A 19,131-nucleotide genomic window follows, 5' to 3' on the forward strand; every position below is an offset into this window, starting at 1 on the left:
TACTTTTTTTTCTTCAGTTATTTAAATACATGCTCAGTTTGCGTTAAATAACAAAATGGCTAACTTTCAAAAACAATAAATTCATCACTTCATGTGTGTTTAACTAAGTAGAGATTGTTTCAGTTCATTATCTTTACATCAACAATTGAAAATTTTTCCATTTAGATTCACATTAAAGCCAGATCTTGTAATGGGTTTTGTGGTTCAGGGGTGTCGATTGTTTTTCGCTTTAAGACAAATTTTTTTTTTTAAATTTTAAAATAGTTTTAATATATATTTTTTTAAATTATTAATTTAATTTAATTTTTTTTATCGCAATAATTTCAATTAAAATATTTTTTTGTTTTTTTTAATAAAATTTTTATTTTAAATATTTGTTTTATATCCAATATTATTAAATTTTTAAATAAAAAAAATAATATTAATTAAAAAAAAACTGTTAAAAAAATTTTAAAAAAATAATTAAATAATTTTTTACTTACTTTTATTTTATTTTAATTTATTTTTTTTTCTAACAAATTTTTATTTAATACTCTAACTTAACTTAATTTAATATTTTTTTAAAAACCTTTTGTTAGAAATTTTTTTCTCACTACTGTCACTTCAATATTTTTTCCTTTGATTGAATTACCAGCAAAAATTATGAATTCATCTTTCACCGTAAGCTCCGTTACAAAACACGAATCTAGCAGAAAAAAAATCGTTACAATAAAAATTACCATCATTTATTTACAACAATTTTCCATTTGTACCAACGTGAAAAATCTACATAAAATAGACATTTAACATTAAAATAATACAACACAATTACATTTACCACTTACTGACTTTCTTAAACGCAATGAGTGTCTCAAAGTAATACGAGGTGAATGTAATCTGCTCGAGAATCAAACTTTGTTACATATTTTATTTTATTTTTTTTTATCTCATTTTTATGCAACTGTTGAAAAAAAATGTTAAATAAATATTAATAGAAAAATAATAGATGAAAATCTAATAATTTTATTTTTGCATAAATTTTAATTTTTTTAAACGGTACTTGTTTGAATAATTGAATCATCAATTATTACATTTTATGAAGTAATTGGGTCATTCAAGGCAACAAAAGTCATAAACAATTCAAAGAATGTTGAAAAAATAATATTTTTTTTTTATTTAAAAAAAACCAATTAATGTCACAAGTATTTTCCTTTATTTACTTTTTTTTGTATATAATTTCTCTCGCCATAGAAAACTACACGACTACACAAACTCATGTAAAAACCATATCAAAATGGAAAATTTAAAGTATGATTCGTAGTCGTCGCGGTAAGGGTGTTACAACTGTCGAAAATGTTTCGGATATCTCCTTCCTAATTATTTTTAAAATTTCCAAGATTTTTTGTAAGCAATTTTTTGTATATTTTAGAATTTTTTATATAATTTTGATCATAAAATTATTAAAAATTTTGTTGAATCAGAATAATTTTTTTATTATTTTAATATTATGAATAAAAAATGTTCAATTTTATGAAATGAATTATTACCGTAATGTAGATAATGTAAGAGAAAATAAAATTAAAAATTCGTTCTCCTAACATTTTTTTTTTAAATTCTTATTTTTGCAAACTTTTATTAAAAATTTATTTATTTAAAAATTTTGAATTTATTTATTTAAAAAATGTATGAAAATTTTAAAATTTTATCTATTTTTTTATTTTTATATATTTTATATTTTTTAATCTTAAAATTATCATACTTTAGTTTCAAAAATATAAATTTCAACTGAAAATTAAAAAAAAAATGTTTAAATAACGTCACAACAAAAATTTAAGAGAAATCGTGTTTGCCTAACTTCAAAATTAGCCTTCTCTTAATTTATATACATTTTTCCATTTTATTTGAATTTAAATTTTTTTTTCTTTTAGCATTATCAACATTACGGTAATAAAATTAAAACTTGAAATAAATCTTAATTTTCAAAATTGTTCAACAAAATTTTGAGAAATTCTTGATATAACATATTAATGAAATTCATAAAATTCAAAACATTTTCGACAATTGTCTCCCCCTTAATTAAATCTTTTGATCCTTTTCTGCTTACTTCTTACATTTTGCACCATTTTCCTCCAAGCAGTTTTGAAAGCAACTGCTTACCATTTCCATCTCACTCTTTCATCTCTCTTTCTCGCTCTTTTTTTAAATGGGTCGACCCGCTCGCTGCTGATTGGCCAACTCGAATATGAATGAATAAAATGAGAGCGCGGAGAAAGAACTCAACGACACGTACAGAAGATTACTCTTCGCCGAAAGACGATAACGACACATAATGTGGCTTATTATTATTAATATACATTTTATTCTCGAAATTATGTGATTTGAATATTATATAGGATTTTTTTTTTATTATTTCTTCATTATTGATGGAGGTAAATCAATTTCTAAGCAAGGCGACGTTGTCAACCCTTTGTGCGGTTTTTTCCATAAATTATTAAGTAAGGCAGTTATGGAGTAGTAGTAGTAATAATGATAACAAACTAAAAAGCTTCGATGTAACAGGTTCACCGTAAAATATAATAAATTTGATAAGACACGCCACGCAAAATGCATGTTCTCGGCATTAAACGAAAAAATAAAAATCGTGTAGAAATGATATTCATGATGCAAAGTGACATTAGGTAGATAAATGAGCGATCAATAAACCCATGTGCAATATATAACGTTCCGCGACTAATTAATAAAATAAATAATAATAAAAAAGAGACTCAACATTAATATTTATTGGGGCTTATTAACACTTAACTTAGGTATATACAACATTTAGTAACATAAAAATATTAAAATGCAAATATAAAAAAAGGTAATGTATTTATAATCAACAGAGAGTGCGCAATGATAAAAAGGAAAATTAAACATATGCATTAACGACATGTTTTATTGCCTCTTATATTCGCATAATAAACTATTAATAATACAGAAAAAAACCTCATCAGAAATCGAACATTTATTTTATTGGAACGAATGATTTAAGGATTCAATATATATGTATGTATGTAATTTAATAATAATACCGTAAAGTATATAATTTTAAAAGAAAAAATCGTTAAATTCAAATTTAACGGAAAAACGTTGAAAAATTAAAAGCATGCTAATTTTAAAGTTAAAAGTTATTTTTGACCATTTTTAAATTTTTTTTTAACAATTTTTAGTTTTATTTTAATAAAAATATATGAAAATTAAAAATTATTTAAAATTTTAAATTTTTCAGTTAAAAATTTACGAAAATAAGAAATTTGAAATAAAAAATGTTTAGAGTTCGAGTTTTGACTTCTATTTTCGTCAAGAGAAGAAATTTTTAAAAATTCTCTTAGAATTATGTACTTTACGGTAATATCGGAATGAAATATAAAATTCAACATGCATTCGGCTTCGCTTGTATCAAAATGATTTATTGAGCCTTTTAAATATATGTACAGTTTGTTGATGTCATTATTATATTATTTACACACCAATCGAAAATCAATATAATAACAACGACACGAGAGAGAGAGAGCGAAAATTCTTTCGGATCCGATAAATGTTTGTTTGTAGACGACTTGCGACAACTTTATAACATCTTAATTAATTAAATTTGTCGCTTTTTTTCTTTACTCCTTCTTTTTTTATTTATTTATTTTATTTTTTAATGTTTATGGTTTGATCGTAGTCTTGGTAATTTTTTTATCATTAAATTTTTTAGATTTTTTTTTAATATGATTTAAAATAAAATAAAATTTAATTATTTTTTTTTTAGATTTATTTTATATGAATTTTAATTATTTTAAAATTAATTATTTTTTTTATGTGAATTAAATAAACTAAAAAATTCAATTAAAAGTTTAAAGTGCATTTTTTAATAAAATAAAAAAAAATAATAAAAAAATAAACAAGAGAAAAAAATGTTAAACATTAAACAGAGGTAATAAAAAGCGAACCAGAACGACCAATAATGTTGTTATCTGTCGCTGTTTAACGAATGTGACACAATAAAAATAAAATTAAATTAAAATATTTATTCCTTGTTCATTTTATTTACACTCCGATGTCTCCTTTCGATACAACTATCGATAAAAATATTACGAGTCCGCTTGGCATGTGTGTCTAAAATAATCAAATGACATCTCTCGACTCCAATCATGTAAGTTTAAAAGTCTTTCTTTTTATGCGCAACAACGGTCATGATTTTCTTCAGTCATTTAAAAAATACATGAGTTGTTAATAGACGTCCATTCGCTCCATATTATTATTAGGTTTACTTTTTTTTATCATTCTTGGCAATGAATGTTATTTTTCACAAAATCGTGCATGCAAAAGTTTTTTTTTTGAAAATAAAATAAATGTAGATTATCTTGGTGCTTTACACTGTTATTTACTCAGCAAATGTTTGTATTGAAAAAAAAAATTGAATTGATTCTCATCCATGCATGACCCTAAGAAAGGTACGCGAGACTGGTTTTCTGTTATCATCCGTATATCTTTGACACTCTTTTTCCTTTATTTTACATTTTTGCACAGAAAATTCTGCGCATTTACACTGATTTCATGCAATATTATAGGCGCCATTTCTCGCTTTTTTTGAGCAGCGTTGTGAATTTGTCGTCGTCGGGAGTTGGAATGAAGCGGGAATTGATCGTTGAAATACTTTGTAAGGTAACTTGAGAGTTTGGGTAAGTAAAAAAAAGTTAAAATTTTAAATTTTTTGAACTATTTCTTAAAACTATTTCTATAAAAATTTTCAATAAATACCTAATATACCTAATTAAAATTAAAAATTATTTTTATTATAAATAAAATTTAAAAATAAATAAAAGTTTATATTAAAAATAAATTTTGATTTTTTTGTAATTAATTAATATTGAAATATTTTTTTAAAAGTTTAGAAATATTACAAACTAAATGTTTTATTATTTTTTTTTTTTATTTTTTTATTAATTATTTAATAATTTTATTAATTAATTATTAAAAATAATATTTTTTAAATTAAAAATTATTTTTTAATACTATTATTATTAAAATTAATAATATCTAATAATTTTTTTTTATTTTTTTAATTTTAAAATAATATTTTTTTAAACATATTTTATAATAATTGAATTATTTCATATAGAAATGTTTACAAAAATTGTTTTAAAAAATAAAAAAAATATTATTAATCATTAAATTATTACAAAATAATTTTTTTTAACATAATAAACTTTAAAAAATTTTAATTTATTTTTTTTTTAAATTCTTAAATTTTTTTTGTACTTTAATGTTATTTATTTTGAAAAAATTTAAAAAAAAAAATATTTTTTTTCAATTTGAGAATAACTTGAAATATTTTTTTTTCTTATAAATTTGACCGAATTATTACAACATTTCAAAGCAAGGTGTTTTTATCGGCAAATAAATTACTTTAATCAATTTCGAAAGTATCATCTTTAAAAAAAAATATTTAATTTACGCCCATACACTTTTTTCCATAAAATAAAATTTAAAACAAAACTTTAAAACGCTCTGTTTTTATGACAGACTTCCGTATAAGTAAATGAAGAACTTAAGATCATCATTAACTACAAATAGTTTTCTACTGTTTTCCATAGACGATATCTGTCAATTTCTTCTTCGGCACCTTCTAGCAGGCTAACGAGACGTGTAGGCGTTAATTTAAATGTTAAACAAATGAATTTTGCTACTCATGGCTTTTTGTACATGCTGACGACTGTTTGTTTGTTTATTTATGATATTTATTATTATTATATAATTTGAATAAATTAAAATTATTGTCGCTCGTTGTTTTACATATTTATGAATGAAAATAGAACAAAAATTGTGTAAATTAGGTGTAAATTAATTTCCGGACTGGATTTAAATGGATTTTCAAACAACTTGTTTTATTGATAAAATTGTTACTTGAAGGATTTTTCTCATGAAACGCATTAAAAATTCCATCGCGATGATCCGTATGAAATTATTGCAATTTTTACCACTTATGAACTAGACAACAACTATAACAATAACCATAACAATAATAATCAACGCAGTAATTGCAGCCGCTAAAAGTGCCTCCAGTCAATAAATACACGTAAAATGAAGAGAAAAAACAATCAAAGTGTCATTTATTATGTATACTTTGCTGGCGAAGGTAGTTAAATATATTGCATTAATGCAGCGCCACACAACTCATTTAGCTGATATACGGTCGAATAATGCCAGCGATAATAATGGAAATAATGAGGAAAAATAAATAAACTCGGTGTGGTATGCAAAAGTGATTGGATACATGTACACAAGTTTGTGCATTATTGGTAATGGCTCACGATCTACGTAAAATATTTAAAACAATTATAACGTTAATTAAACAATATTATTATTTTTCATAGTGTTTGTGCGATGTATGGAGAAACATTACAATGACTGATTTAATAAATGGCGTTATAATGAGGCGTTACCTTTTGTGTAATGCAATTATATTATATACTTTTTACAACGAAGAGTAAGTTATATCTAAAAATAAATAAATACATATTAAATTATTTTAAATTATCAATTTAAGTTTTTAAAAATAAATAAATTATTTAAATTTATAATTATTATCAATTATTATTAATTTTTTTTAAATATTAAATAATATATAAATTACATTTTTTAATTTGAAAAATAATTATTTATTGATAAAAACTATATTAAAAATTTTTTGAAAAAAATACAAAATATTAAAAATCAATAAATATAATTTTTTTTCAAATTTAAAAATAAATTGTATATTTTAATATAAAAAATTATTGAATAAAATAATAAAAAAAATTAAAATACATAAACTACATTTTTTTCAAATTAAAAAAATAAATAATAATTAAAAACATTTTTTTAAATAATTATCAAATTAAATATACAGTTTTTAAATTATATGAATCATTTATTTTTAATTTCAAATACTAAATTAAATATAATTACATAAAAACATATAATTATTAAAATATATGATATAAAATATATATTTTAAAATTTGAAAAAAAACTAACAAATAAACATTATTTATTGAAAAATTTAATTTAATTTTTATTTTAAAAAACAAATTAAAATAATTATTGAAAAAATAAATAAAAATAAAAGTTTTTAAAATATATTAATTATATTTTTTTAATTTAAAAAATAAATAATAAATATTATAACTAAAAATTATTATCATAATTATCAAAACTTATAGAAAATTTTCAGAATTACCCTAAAAATGTTAAAAATATATTTTTTAACGAAAATTTTCTATACTGTAACTTGCTTGGTTTGAGTAAATTGAAATAAATTTTAATTAGTTAACTCAAATTTTTATTATATTTTTAGTTTAATACAATCATTATCAAAATTTAAATTAGAACTATTAAAAATATATAAAACTTTTACACCTGTACATGTGACACACAGTAGCAATTATATATACACTCACCGTCTATTAGAGATTTTTTTTTATTATACATAAATAATATATATTACTCGTTCACAAATACACACAGAGGGAGAAATATAAAAAAATAAATTGTACATAATACACATTAACTACACATGAAAAACAGGTAAAAGACCACGTAATTCAAAAATTCAGTGGGTGCGCCCATCAAGAGACTTGCTCTCTTCTTCATACCAGCATCTACGAGTGCCCAAGCCAGAAAGAGACGAAAACAACAACACACCTGTATTATTTTTATTTTGTATTTTAAAAGTATAGGTGCTTGTATAATACGATAGAAACATGTACTCGACATACATTCAATACATGTTATATTATAAATTTTATATGAAGTATGCTCACGGGTGCTTGATTTTGCTCAAACCTTCTTGCTTCTTGTTTCCTTCCTTTAGTCTTACGTTGTTAACTAAACTGTATGCATCGTTTTGCTTTAGAAATAAAAAAAAACCGGTCGCTTTATTATTATTTTATTAATATATTATAGATTCCCATATAAGAAAAAAATATATATAATAAAAACTGAACTTGTATTTTTTTTCGGGAATTATAAAAAACAAAAAAATAAGTGATAATTAATTTAAAAAAAAAATAATAAAATAAAAAATTAAGAAAAAAATTATTATTATGAAAAATGTTTGTGTTTTGTGATAAAAAAGGAACGAATTGAAAAAAATCATACAAAAAATAACTTGAAAATTTTAAATTAATGGACTTTGTGAAAATATCATGTTGATTGGATCGTCTTTAGGAAGTGAATTTACGCCATTGTCTACAGCACCTTGGAGCATGGAACCGCCTCCGAGGGGTCCAATGACCGGTGGAAACTCACTTCCGCCGCCATCGAGCATGCAATTATCACCAACGGGTAAGTTTTTCCATTTTATTATTCATATTGATTAGTTTTGTTTTATCTGTGTGCGATATGTTCCGACGGCGCGGTGACAATTTTCTATATGATAAAAAAATAAAGTTTAAATTTAATTAAAAAAATTAAAATAAAAATTTTTAAAAGAAATTTATTTATTTTGTAATTGGAAATTATTATTTAAAATTAAAAAAAAATTATTTAAAATTAATTATGTTAGTAATTTTATTATTAAATAATTAATAAATTATTTAAAATATTTTATAACAATTTAAAATTGAATAATATTGAATTAAATGAAAAAAAAAACAATTAAAATCATTTTCAGTTATCAAACATTTATTTTTAACTTTTTCAAAAATTAGTAAAAAAATTATTAATTTCAAAAAAATAATTTTTTTTATTAAAAAGCTTTCATATTTTCAAAATCAAAAATAATTTATCTTTTTTAATAAAAAAAAATATTTTTTTAAATTTTTTTTTATTTGAAGTTCTAAAATAATAAACTTATATAGAATAATAAATTAAATAATTAAATAAATTAAATTAAAATAATTAAAAAATAAAATAAATATAATTTATAATAATAATAATATCATCATTGAATAGTTATTTATTTAAAATATTTTATATCAATATTATAAAATAATATTTAATATTATTGAATAATATTTAATTAAAAAACCATTTTCATTAATCATATTTTAATTTTAATTAAATAAAATTAAAAATTAATTAATTTTTAAAAAGAAAAAAAAATATTTCTTCATGAAAAAGCTCTGAAATCTTTGAAATTCCAAAGCAAACTAAACAAACTTTTTTTCTAATAAAATGAAAAAATATTTAGTTCAAAAATAAAAAATATCACTTGACCAAATAATCGACGTCATCCATCCAATCCTCACAAACATGTCACTTGATCACGTAATCAGAAAATATTTAGAAAAATTTCCATTGTTTGACGCAAGCAAAAAAATATGTTTTAAAAAATATCTAAATTTGAGTACTTTTGAACTCCAGATATATTTCTGAGAATTTGTTTTTCAGCTCAAAGCCTACACGTACTCAAATATTGAAACTTCTTTTGCACTTGTACAAATTAACCTTCAAACACACATCGATCAAAAAATTAAAGCAAATAAAAAATTCATGAAAACCAGGTAATGGGCCTCCACGCGCGACTCAACGTCACATATTTATCAAATATTTTTCTTATTTTTTTTTACAGAATTAAGAAAAATTGTTACTTAGAAAAAAAATTATTGCTTGCGTGTTTCGAAGAGTTTCTTGAATGAATGAATAAATAACAATAAACAGTTTAACAGTCTGACGGGCAGCTTCCTGCACATTTATTTATTGATTTCAGCGATCGAGAGAGAAAGATGTGCATGCAATGGAATGTCAATTTCAATCATTCGAAGTGCGATAAAATGCAGAAAATTAATTACATACAAGCAGATCTCGCAGAATTTTCCATTTTTTCGCGTTTTCGATCGAATCTCGATCTACATTCGAGTTAAAAATTAACTTGCTACTGAGGCTGGCGACAACGACACGAAATACTAGACTCCGAGATGCGCGTTAAATATTGCATTCACGTTTGCTGGACATAATTTTAACATTCATTCATTGAATTCTATTAAAAAATTTGCTTAAGACTTGTCATCAAAGAAGTTATTTACACGATCTTGATAACTGATATGAAAAACGTCATGTTTTATGTATAATTCACGTGAAATTATCATTATTATCACTTTTTCAAGTAACTTTATTAATCGCATGGAAAAAGGGGAGAGAGCAATATTTTGCACTTTGAATGAAAACGCAACGCGAAAAAAACTGTTTAAAATTCAAAATTAGTACACACTCGAAAATTTATTACATTACAAAGTGCACATGAATGATAATGAGTGTTGTGTGGTGGTTTCATGTCAGACAACGACAACAACAACGATGATGATGTGTTAACCTGTTTTTGTTAAACAAATATAATAATTTATCATGTGTGAACGACAAATTGATCATAATAGCATATTTTTTCATGCCACACGTACATTCGCACACAAGAGAGAAGGAGAAACGACGCAAACATTGGCATCCTTTTAATATGTGAATTTATTTCATCTTCTAATGTTACCTCGTCTCGCATCTTCCCTTCTTTTATCTGTTTAAACATCATCACTCCAATTAATTATTATTTATTTATTCGATTGATATACCTGAAAAATGCTCTTCTTCAGTTTTTTTTTTCTCTCGTTTGTTTGTCTCGCACGGAGTTTCAATGCAACAAAGGTAATTTCAATATGAATATGTTTAAAATATGCAACAATAATAATAATAAACTTGTAATGTAATATTAATAACAATAAACTGCAAAACAGAACAAATAATGGCGTTCGTTACTGTTGGAGTTATGCAGCGAATAAATATTGAACATGTATGTTCCTGGCAATTATCAATTGTTAAACGTTGAATAATAATAGCGAGATATCGACAGAAGCTCATTACTCTGTGTTTGTTTGCTAATATTGTATATTATAATGTTAAATATTTAGCTAATTAATGTTATATAATGTCAATGTTTGAACAAAAAAAAATTGCAGAAAATTTTTTGCACTTTTTATTTTAGTTAGAATGATATTTTTTTAAAAATATATAAAAAATTCTTTCAAAATTAAAGATTATTATTTTTCTATGAAAACATTTTTTATGTTTTTTTTAAATTTTTTTCTTGATCTTTTGATTATTTTCAGTTTGTACCTAATTGCTCTATATAATTTTCTTAAAATATATTTTTTGTATAATTTTTAATTATTTTATTGAAAATTAATTAACAATAATTTTAAATAATATTGTTTAAAATATATTAAAACTCTTTTAAAATTAAAGTTGAAAAAAATAATTTTAAATTTTTTTTTCGAATTTTTTAATTTTTTCCCAGTATATAATCGTTCAATTTAATTTTCTTAAAATGAATATATTTTTTATATTTTTTTAAACTTTGTATATTTTTTTTATTATTTTATTGAAATTTAATTTACAAAAAAAAATATTTTAAATAATATTCATTATTTTTTATATATAAATTTTTTGATAAAAAATTTTTTTTTTTTACTTTTTTAAAAATAATAAGATATTCTTCTTGTTCTTACTAAAATATATATAATAATTTTCAATTATTTTGATTTTATTAAAAAATTATACATATTTAAATAAATATTTTATTATTTTAAAAATTAAATAGTTTTTTTTTTAATAAAATTCATCAATAATTTATTTTAATAAATTTATGTCTATAAATATTTGAAGAATTTTTAAAATATTTAAAAAAAATAATTATAAAATTTTAAATTACAAAAAAATATATACAAAATTTAATAAATAATTTTAATTTAAAATATATATTAATTAATTTAAAAATTAATAAATTTAATTTAATTTAATTTTAATTAAATAAATTAAAAAAAATATTAATTTTTTAATTAAAATTATTAAAATATTATTTTTTCAATAAGTATTTATTTTTATACTGAAACCAACCATTCAATTTGAATCCAAACATTTTTTTGTTTCATTTTCTGAACTAAACATATGAACATTAACCCATTTTAAGCTTTAGTGACAACATTTATGTAAGCCGATTAAGTTATATTGCAAAAATACATTAGAAACGTGCAATGGAAAAAAACAAAACAACCTCGACGTCTAAAGTAATTTAAACATAATAATTTTATAAAACAAAATTCGGACATTCGCCAAAAAATAAAAGGATAAATGTCATTTAATTTGCCGATCGACGCATTGATTAGGATTCATTTTCTCATGTAAAATCATACAAAAGTTGTCGCCACAAACAAAGACAAAAAAAAATTGGAAAAAAAAATAAAGATTTCCTAAAAAGATTGATTTGAGGCGCCCACCAACTTTGATGTTATCAATCTACGTGCAATTCACCGGAAATGTGCGTCTTTTAATTATTTACATCAATCTCGCTACCGTCTACCGTCTCACGTATGTTCAATCAGCCAACCGGTAGGTAAACAAAATCAAGAAATTGATTATCAAAAGTTAAGATCAAACAGATGTTTACGTGTCTGTGTGTTGGTTGTTTGCAAAGTTGTTTCGTCAATTTTTATTATTTTATTATTATATTGTTGTTGCAAATGCATTTTTTTTGCTCCGTTCCAAGACGATTGACGATTGTAAAAGTTAATGACATGCGCGTTATCATCGTTTCATTGTTGGATTTTTTGCTTCTTTTTCGCATATGGACTTGATGAGATCTCGGAAACGAAAGTAAAAATTTTATTTTTTGTTCTTTTTTTCTTCAATGAATGAATGAAGAAAAAACTTGAATTAAGGATGCTCATGTAAACTTGACGAATTAAGACGACTGATTTGCGAGTTTCTGTGTGGTCAATGATGTCTCCTACTGTGAGAGATGCCCAAATACGATCAGCAAACTGAGATGAAGTTGAAACGATAAGGCTTGAGAAACTTCTTTGTTTTAACTTTTTTTTTTTACTGAAAAAACAGTCAAGCAAAATTTTTAAATTTTGTTAAATACCGGACTGCAATTTAGTGCGGAATTTCCTTGAGAATTTGTCAAATTGAGCAAAATTTTAAGTAAAGTTGACAATAAGCAACAATATTTGGGATTCCGTTCTTGATAGATCTGAGGGAAGCGAAACATTCAGAGACTAAAAAAAATATTTCTCCGGTAAAATTGATCCACTTAAGAGTTGGGCTCCCTCAGATGGGCATGAAACTCACTAAATAATTGTATAATTTATGTTTTTACATGTGTTTCGTGTTTTGTCATTTTTTTGCCTCGTCACAAAATTGATTTCACATATCGGATCGCGTATCGAGTTAAAGAGAAAAACGAAAGAAAAAAAATCATCGTGAAGCTCTTCGTGTGCTACAATGTTTAAATGTGGTTTGGTTTTGAGCAGTCAATGCTTTTAAAAATAAATAATTATTTTGCTGTGCATTTTTTACCACATATTTCTCTCGAAGTTGCGTACGCAACGAAATAATATGGATAAAAATTTAGTAAAAACAACTGCACAACAAAAAGAAAACGGCTAAAAGAAAAATGTGAAATGAATTGGAACCGAACGGTGTGAGCATGTCAATTAACGTCATCTTTCATGTATTTATTTTTTTTACACTCCTCAATGCGACGAGTGACGAGTATTCTCTTTGCAAAAATATTTTGTTGTTGTTGTTGTACGATACGTAATTAAATTACTACGTGTCGTTTGTAAAAACGGTCTTCGTTGCGAGGTATTTCAAGGAAAAATCAATGCAATGTGGTTTTTTTTTGCCTTTTTTCCAATAAACTGCAACAACGACGACACTTGGTAATATATTAATGATCATTGTTGTTAAAATGTTGTCATTTCCCGAGAATCGAATTAGAATTGACACTACTGTCCTCATTTTTCCATGAATAGTGCGCAACGAAGTCCCCCATTTTAACCCCTTAATGCTGCTAATTCCGCTAAACTCCATTATACACATTTGCATTTCAATTAGGCTCAATTTACATCGTTTTCCATGAAAATTGGAATAAACTACGGCTGAAATTTGACACCTGTGTGTGCACTTTCATTGTGCATTGTCACTTTTTGTCTTGCTCGCCAAGAGGTTTATGTCTTGTGTAATATTTACACTTGTGAGTGAGTGTTGATGGCTTATGTACCTGTCATGTCAATTTCACACAAATGTGAGACCATCTGGTGTCTTCTGTGGAGTTTAAAATTATTTCTGAAAGCTTTGAATGATTTTTTTCCTTCAGTGTTAATACGAAAAAAAATTTCAGGGATGTAGAAATTTTTAAAATTTCATATTTTTTGACAATTTCAAGTCATGTCAAGAAATTTTTTTGACATTTTCTCGACTTTCTTTAAAAAATTTCACTTAATTGTTGAAATCTTGGCACGCCTCTGAACATTCGTCACATGGGCAGTCAAATCACTTTATTGTCATCGCCATGTTCAGTTTTGCACCAACTATTCGTGCAAGTGTTTCATTGAATACAAATCGTAAGCAGGTGTGATAATTCTAATTCGTATTGATTATCTGATTTAATTAAATAAGCTTCGAGGTGCAGTGTACCATCAAGCAAATCAAAATCAGTTCTTACGGATATTAATCCAATATCAATTGACCTTGTCATAAAAATAAAAACTTGATTCACTGCGAACGAAATACAAAAGAAGCCAAAAAGTGTCTCTTCGTCGTTTAATTTTTTTTATTGCTCAATCTATAAATTTTCGATCACCTTTTGATAGAATGGAATAACAGCTGGTGCAATTTTCTCTTTTTTGTTGCATGACAAAATCATAAAATTGTGATTATGCAAACGAAACTGCGTGATGTTTAATGAGCTTTTAATATCAAATGTCCAGCACATTATCATCATTATTGCTTTTGCGAACCAAAATACAAGTGCATTGGCATACGGCAGACAATAATAATAATCATCTTAGTTTAATTGAGCCGATTTCAATTGCAATTTTATTTCTTCATGAACGACTTATATTATTGCTTTCTGAAAAGGCAATCATTGCTCGCACTTTATAAAATAAAATTTTATACAAAAAAGAATTGTGTTTTGTGAAGAATTTGTGTTTCGCAAAAATTTAAATATGATGCGAGAAAAACATTAAGTATGAAAGATTTTTCATAAATCAAAATTACTTTTAAATATCTTCGCATAAACAAAATTTCAGAAAATATTCTAATGAGTACCCAAATGAGTCGTAAAATCTAACCTACTATTAAGCACTCATTTTTAAAACATACATTTCGAAAAATACATTTGGGAGGTAGCTTAACAAGTTTTGAGGAAAAAGGTACAGTTCAGACACATTATGTCACTTAAGATTTCTGTTTGGTCGGAATGAGCTCGTAATAATGTAAAAAATTCTTCCAAAATGCTTTTCGTTAAAAGGTCGTCAATATAATACGTATGAATGTTGATAATATATCCTGTTCTTCGTCTAATTGTATTCTCCTTCTGCTCATTGAGAAGATGCTTTGACCTGTTAGCTTATCATGCTACAATTTTATCAAGCGTCGTTGTTAGTCCCATAAATGTTGTTCGGATCCAGGCAAGAAGGTTAACTTAACTGATGATTTTTTCTAATTCCAAGTAGGTACTTTTATTGTATCTGAAATTTATAATAAATATTATTTCACATTTCTTAAAGCTAAGTAACACTTACAAAAAAATGTTTGAAAATTAATGCTTCCAGATATTTATAACTCTTTCAAAAATCTTAGAACATTTTTAAAGTTATTAGAAATAATTTATTAACTGTTGTTGTATTTCATTTAAAAATAGTAAAGTATCGCAACTTATAAAAAATAGCGAAACGTTTAATTTTCACAAAAGATGCAATTTAATTCAAATCAAGTAGATGAACTTCTCTACTTGTAAAATTGTACAACCAGTTTCGTAAATTGCAAAAAACACAAGTTAATTGATATTTTATTGTTTCAATATGGAATTGGAACATAATAAAGTGCGCGCGATCTTTCGATAAGATGGCTCTTTTGTGATATTCCGCTCAATACAGCGCTAGATGCTGCGAAAAGATAAGAGATTGCTTGTGTAATTACACCTCGCTTCGCTCATTGATATGCGAAATGCGAGTATTTTTGCAGTTTAAAAACAATTATATTTGTCCGTTTATGACAACGCATCAATCACGGAAACACACGCGTAATATTATATTTACCTTTTCTGTTCCATTTGCACTAAATACCAAACTGAAGTTAATTACGATCTACAAAAAAAAAATTAAATAAACAAAAAAAAATTGTCATTTCACGCATAACTTGTCGAATGTCCATAAAATATATTTTGAGTCAAAACTTACGTTTTACTTGTTACGAGCATAAACCATACCAATGCTGCTGCCTGCCTGCCTGGCTTGCCTGCCTTTCGATATCTGTACGACCACAAATTGAATGAAAAATACTTACTTTATAAGTTATGCAAAAATGTGCAATCCGATACGAGAATGTTGTGTACCTGTCCTATTGTATTACATTAAACCGTGCACAAATTAAGTTTTTAACGCTTCTGAACAACAAATGAAAGATAATACCTGAGTGCGTCGTAATCGCTCGTTGTTGTCGTCTGTGCATCGCCAGCGTGTGAGAGAGAAGGGTACAACTGCATCAAGTGTGGACATTTTCGCAAAAGGTGACAAAAATAATTAAAATAGTGGTTAGATGAATGACCGTAATTGGTGATGGTTTGCATGTCAGGGTCACATCTTACTTGCTGCTGTGCAGGTAACCAAAAGGAAGTGATTTAAAAAAAAATTTTTTTTGTTCGATTTTTCGGTAAACCTGACTTGACTTGATTTTAAACGGGAAAGATATTCATTTAAGCAGCACTAAAAAAATGCAATAATTTGAATAATTTATGTTGTGCACGCAATAAATCGATGATAATTATTGCAACTTGCATCTCTCTGAACAGCAGTGTTAACAAAAACATTAACAATTCGATAACGTAGCGAATGAACAAGCAGCACAAAAAAAATGAAACTGCCTCGAAGATTGATGTTGTCGTGAGAGCTTCCAGTTTCTTTTCAGAATATGTCAAGAGTTTATTTTTTGCTCATCTCATTTAATTTCGTTTTGTGTAGTTGTAGTAACAGTAGCAAGTCCGTGATTGTGCACCCTTGTTCCACGTTATTCAATAATAAGTGCAGCAAATTCCTTCGTTTACTTGTTTTTCTCATTATATTTTTTTATTTTAATAATAATAATCATGAGTATTATTTATCAGGCTGTTGCAATTGAGAAAAATGCTTTTAAATTCGATTTAAATTATAGAAATTATTTTTTTTTTAAATTTAAAAAATTAATTTCTTGAATTTAATTTTTTTATTAAATTTATTTATTAATATTAGTTTTTTAAATTTTATTTTTTTATTAAATAAAATAAATATTTAATTTTTTTCGTTCAAATTAGAAAAAATAATTTTTAACGGTTTTTTATTTGAATTGACATTTATGAAATTGAATTTTTTATTAATTATTATGAATTAATTTATTTAATTGAAATTTATTTTTAAATTTTGAGCAAATCAACGTTTATTCTTAATTTTTGAAAAAAAAAATATTAAAATGAATCTTGACAAAAAAAATTAACGGTAATTTTTTAAATTGACATTTATAATAATTTAATTATTTTTTTGAAAAATTTTAAGATAAAATATTTTTTTTTAAATATTTTTAATTATTACGTAAAAAAAATTAAATTTGAATTTAAGAAAAAAATAATTAAAATAAAACATGATGAAAAATTCATTTTTAAATTTTTAACGGTCATTTTTGAATTGACATTTAAGAAAATTTGTAATTTTTGTCAAGCTTTTAAATATTTTTGTCAAAAAAAAGTTAAATATTAATTTTTATATATATTAAATTAATTTTTAGATATTAAAAGATTTTTTTTAATAGGAAAAAATTTCTATTAAAAAATATGAAACATTTTTCATAATTGCCCCAACCTAAAGCAAGAAGAAGCAAAAATGAGTGAGAAATAGGATGAATAAAAAAATAAGTTGGCGTAATTTTGTGAACTTGAAATGAAAATTAGCTGTCAATGCATTGCCGTTCGCGTAATTTTATTCACGACCAAACAGGATGATGATGGTCCATCGTAATACGAGTAGCTAATGCAGTGGGCACAGAAATCTTTTTTTTTTCTCTTGTAATTCGCTAATTGAGTCTCGCTCTCGGTGTAATTGTTTTGAGCAACCCTTCACATGATTTATTTACCTTTGAGCGTTAAGTAAATAAACGAAGGAATGTTATTAAAAATAATTACTTCTTTTTCTCTCTCTGTTTATGGCATTTCATGACAATTATGATGATGTTATTACAATTTTTTCCTATTATTTATTTTTTTTTGCAGTTGGACTCTCACCTAATCTCCCATCTCCGGGCAGCGTACCATCATCCAATTTTTTAGCAGCCGCCGCAGCAGGCAATACACCAAATGCACACACCTTAGGAGCTCTCGTATCGCAGCACCGACTCCTCGAACTATCGAGATTTGGCTTGCGTGGTTATGATTTGGCGCAGCACATGCTTAGTCAACAGGGCGCTGTCTCAAAATTGTTAGGTAAGTAAATATTTTTTATTTTGTGTGTAATTCTACACAAAAAACGAGAATCGAACAAAAGAATCGGATACAGAAAATGATAGAGTTGGTGTGCAACGTGCGTAAACTATAATAAAGTTTAACTAAATTACAATAAATAAACGGAATTGTATCGCAGATAAATATAACCTTAAAAATTTTATTTATTTTTTTTTATTAGTTTTTATGAAAAAAAAAACTAACTCAATTAGAAAAAAAAAAGTTCAAACATATTATTAGATAATTTTTTTTTATAACTTTTTTTTTCGTTTGCTACTACAGAATTTTACGACTGAAAACACATAAAAAGTCCACACGAGACCAGAAGTGTTCGATGAACTTTAAAAATTATTTTTGAATAATTTCGTAAAAAAACCGTTTGATCCACAAAATTTAAAATTTTAAAGCAAATTCTTCGAAAAAAATGTAAATTTCAAATTTTTATAGTTTTTTTTTAATATTTAGTACTACAGGATGCTACAGAGTTCATTATCACAGATGACTGCTGATTAGATTGATGTTTTAAAGCTTTTTACATTTTTTTTTTTCGAGATTATCTCGTCATCTATATCGATATTGTTAACAAGTTCGCCATTGTTTTTATGCTAATTATTAGAAAGTTTA

The 19,131-nt window shown here is 24.5% G+C and overlaps 2 protein-coding genes across 2 annotated transcripts in view; one reads left to right on the plus strand and one right to left on the minus strand.

Annotated features, from left to right (window-relative positions):
* The window catches only part of LOC134838266 (phospholipase A1 VesT1.02-like), a 218,151-nt gene that overhangs the window by 17,511 nt on the left and 181,509 nt on the right, over nucleotides 1-19,131 (minus strand). The gene's annotated exons all lie outside the window — the stretch shown is intronic.
* LOC134826957 (paired box protein Pax-6-like) overlaps nucleotides 8,192-19,131 on the plus strand; it is a 29,669-nt gene continuing 18,729 nt past the window's right edge. Inside the window, exons 1-2 of the mRNA XM_063839471.1 lie at nucleotides 8,192-8,330; nucleotides 18,280-18,489. Coding sequence (XP_063695541.1) covers nucleotides 8,192-8,330; nucleotides 18,280-18,489 — 349 coding nt within the window. The remainder of the gene's footprint in view (nucleotides 8,331-18,279; nucleotides 18,490-19,131) is intronic.

The sequence above is a fragment of the Culicoides brevitarsis genome, chromosome 1 (genome assembly GCF_036172545.1).
Source record: "Culicoides brevitarsis isolate CSIRO-B50_1 chromosome 1, AGI_CSIRO_Cbre_v1, whole genome shotgun sequence".
Lineage (NCBI taxonomy): Eukaryota > Metazoa > Arthropoda > Insecta > Diptera > Ceratopogonidae > Culicoides > Culicoides brevitarsis.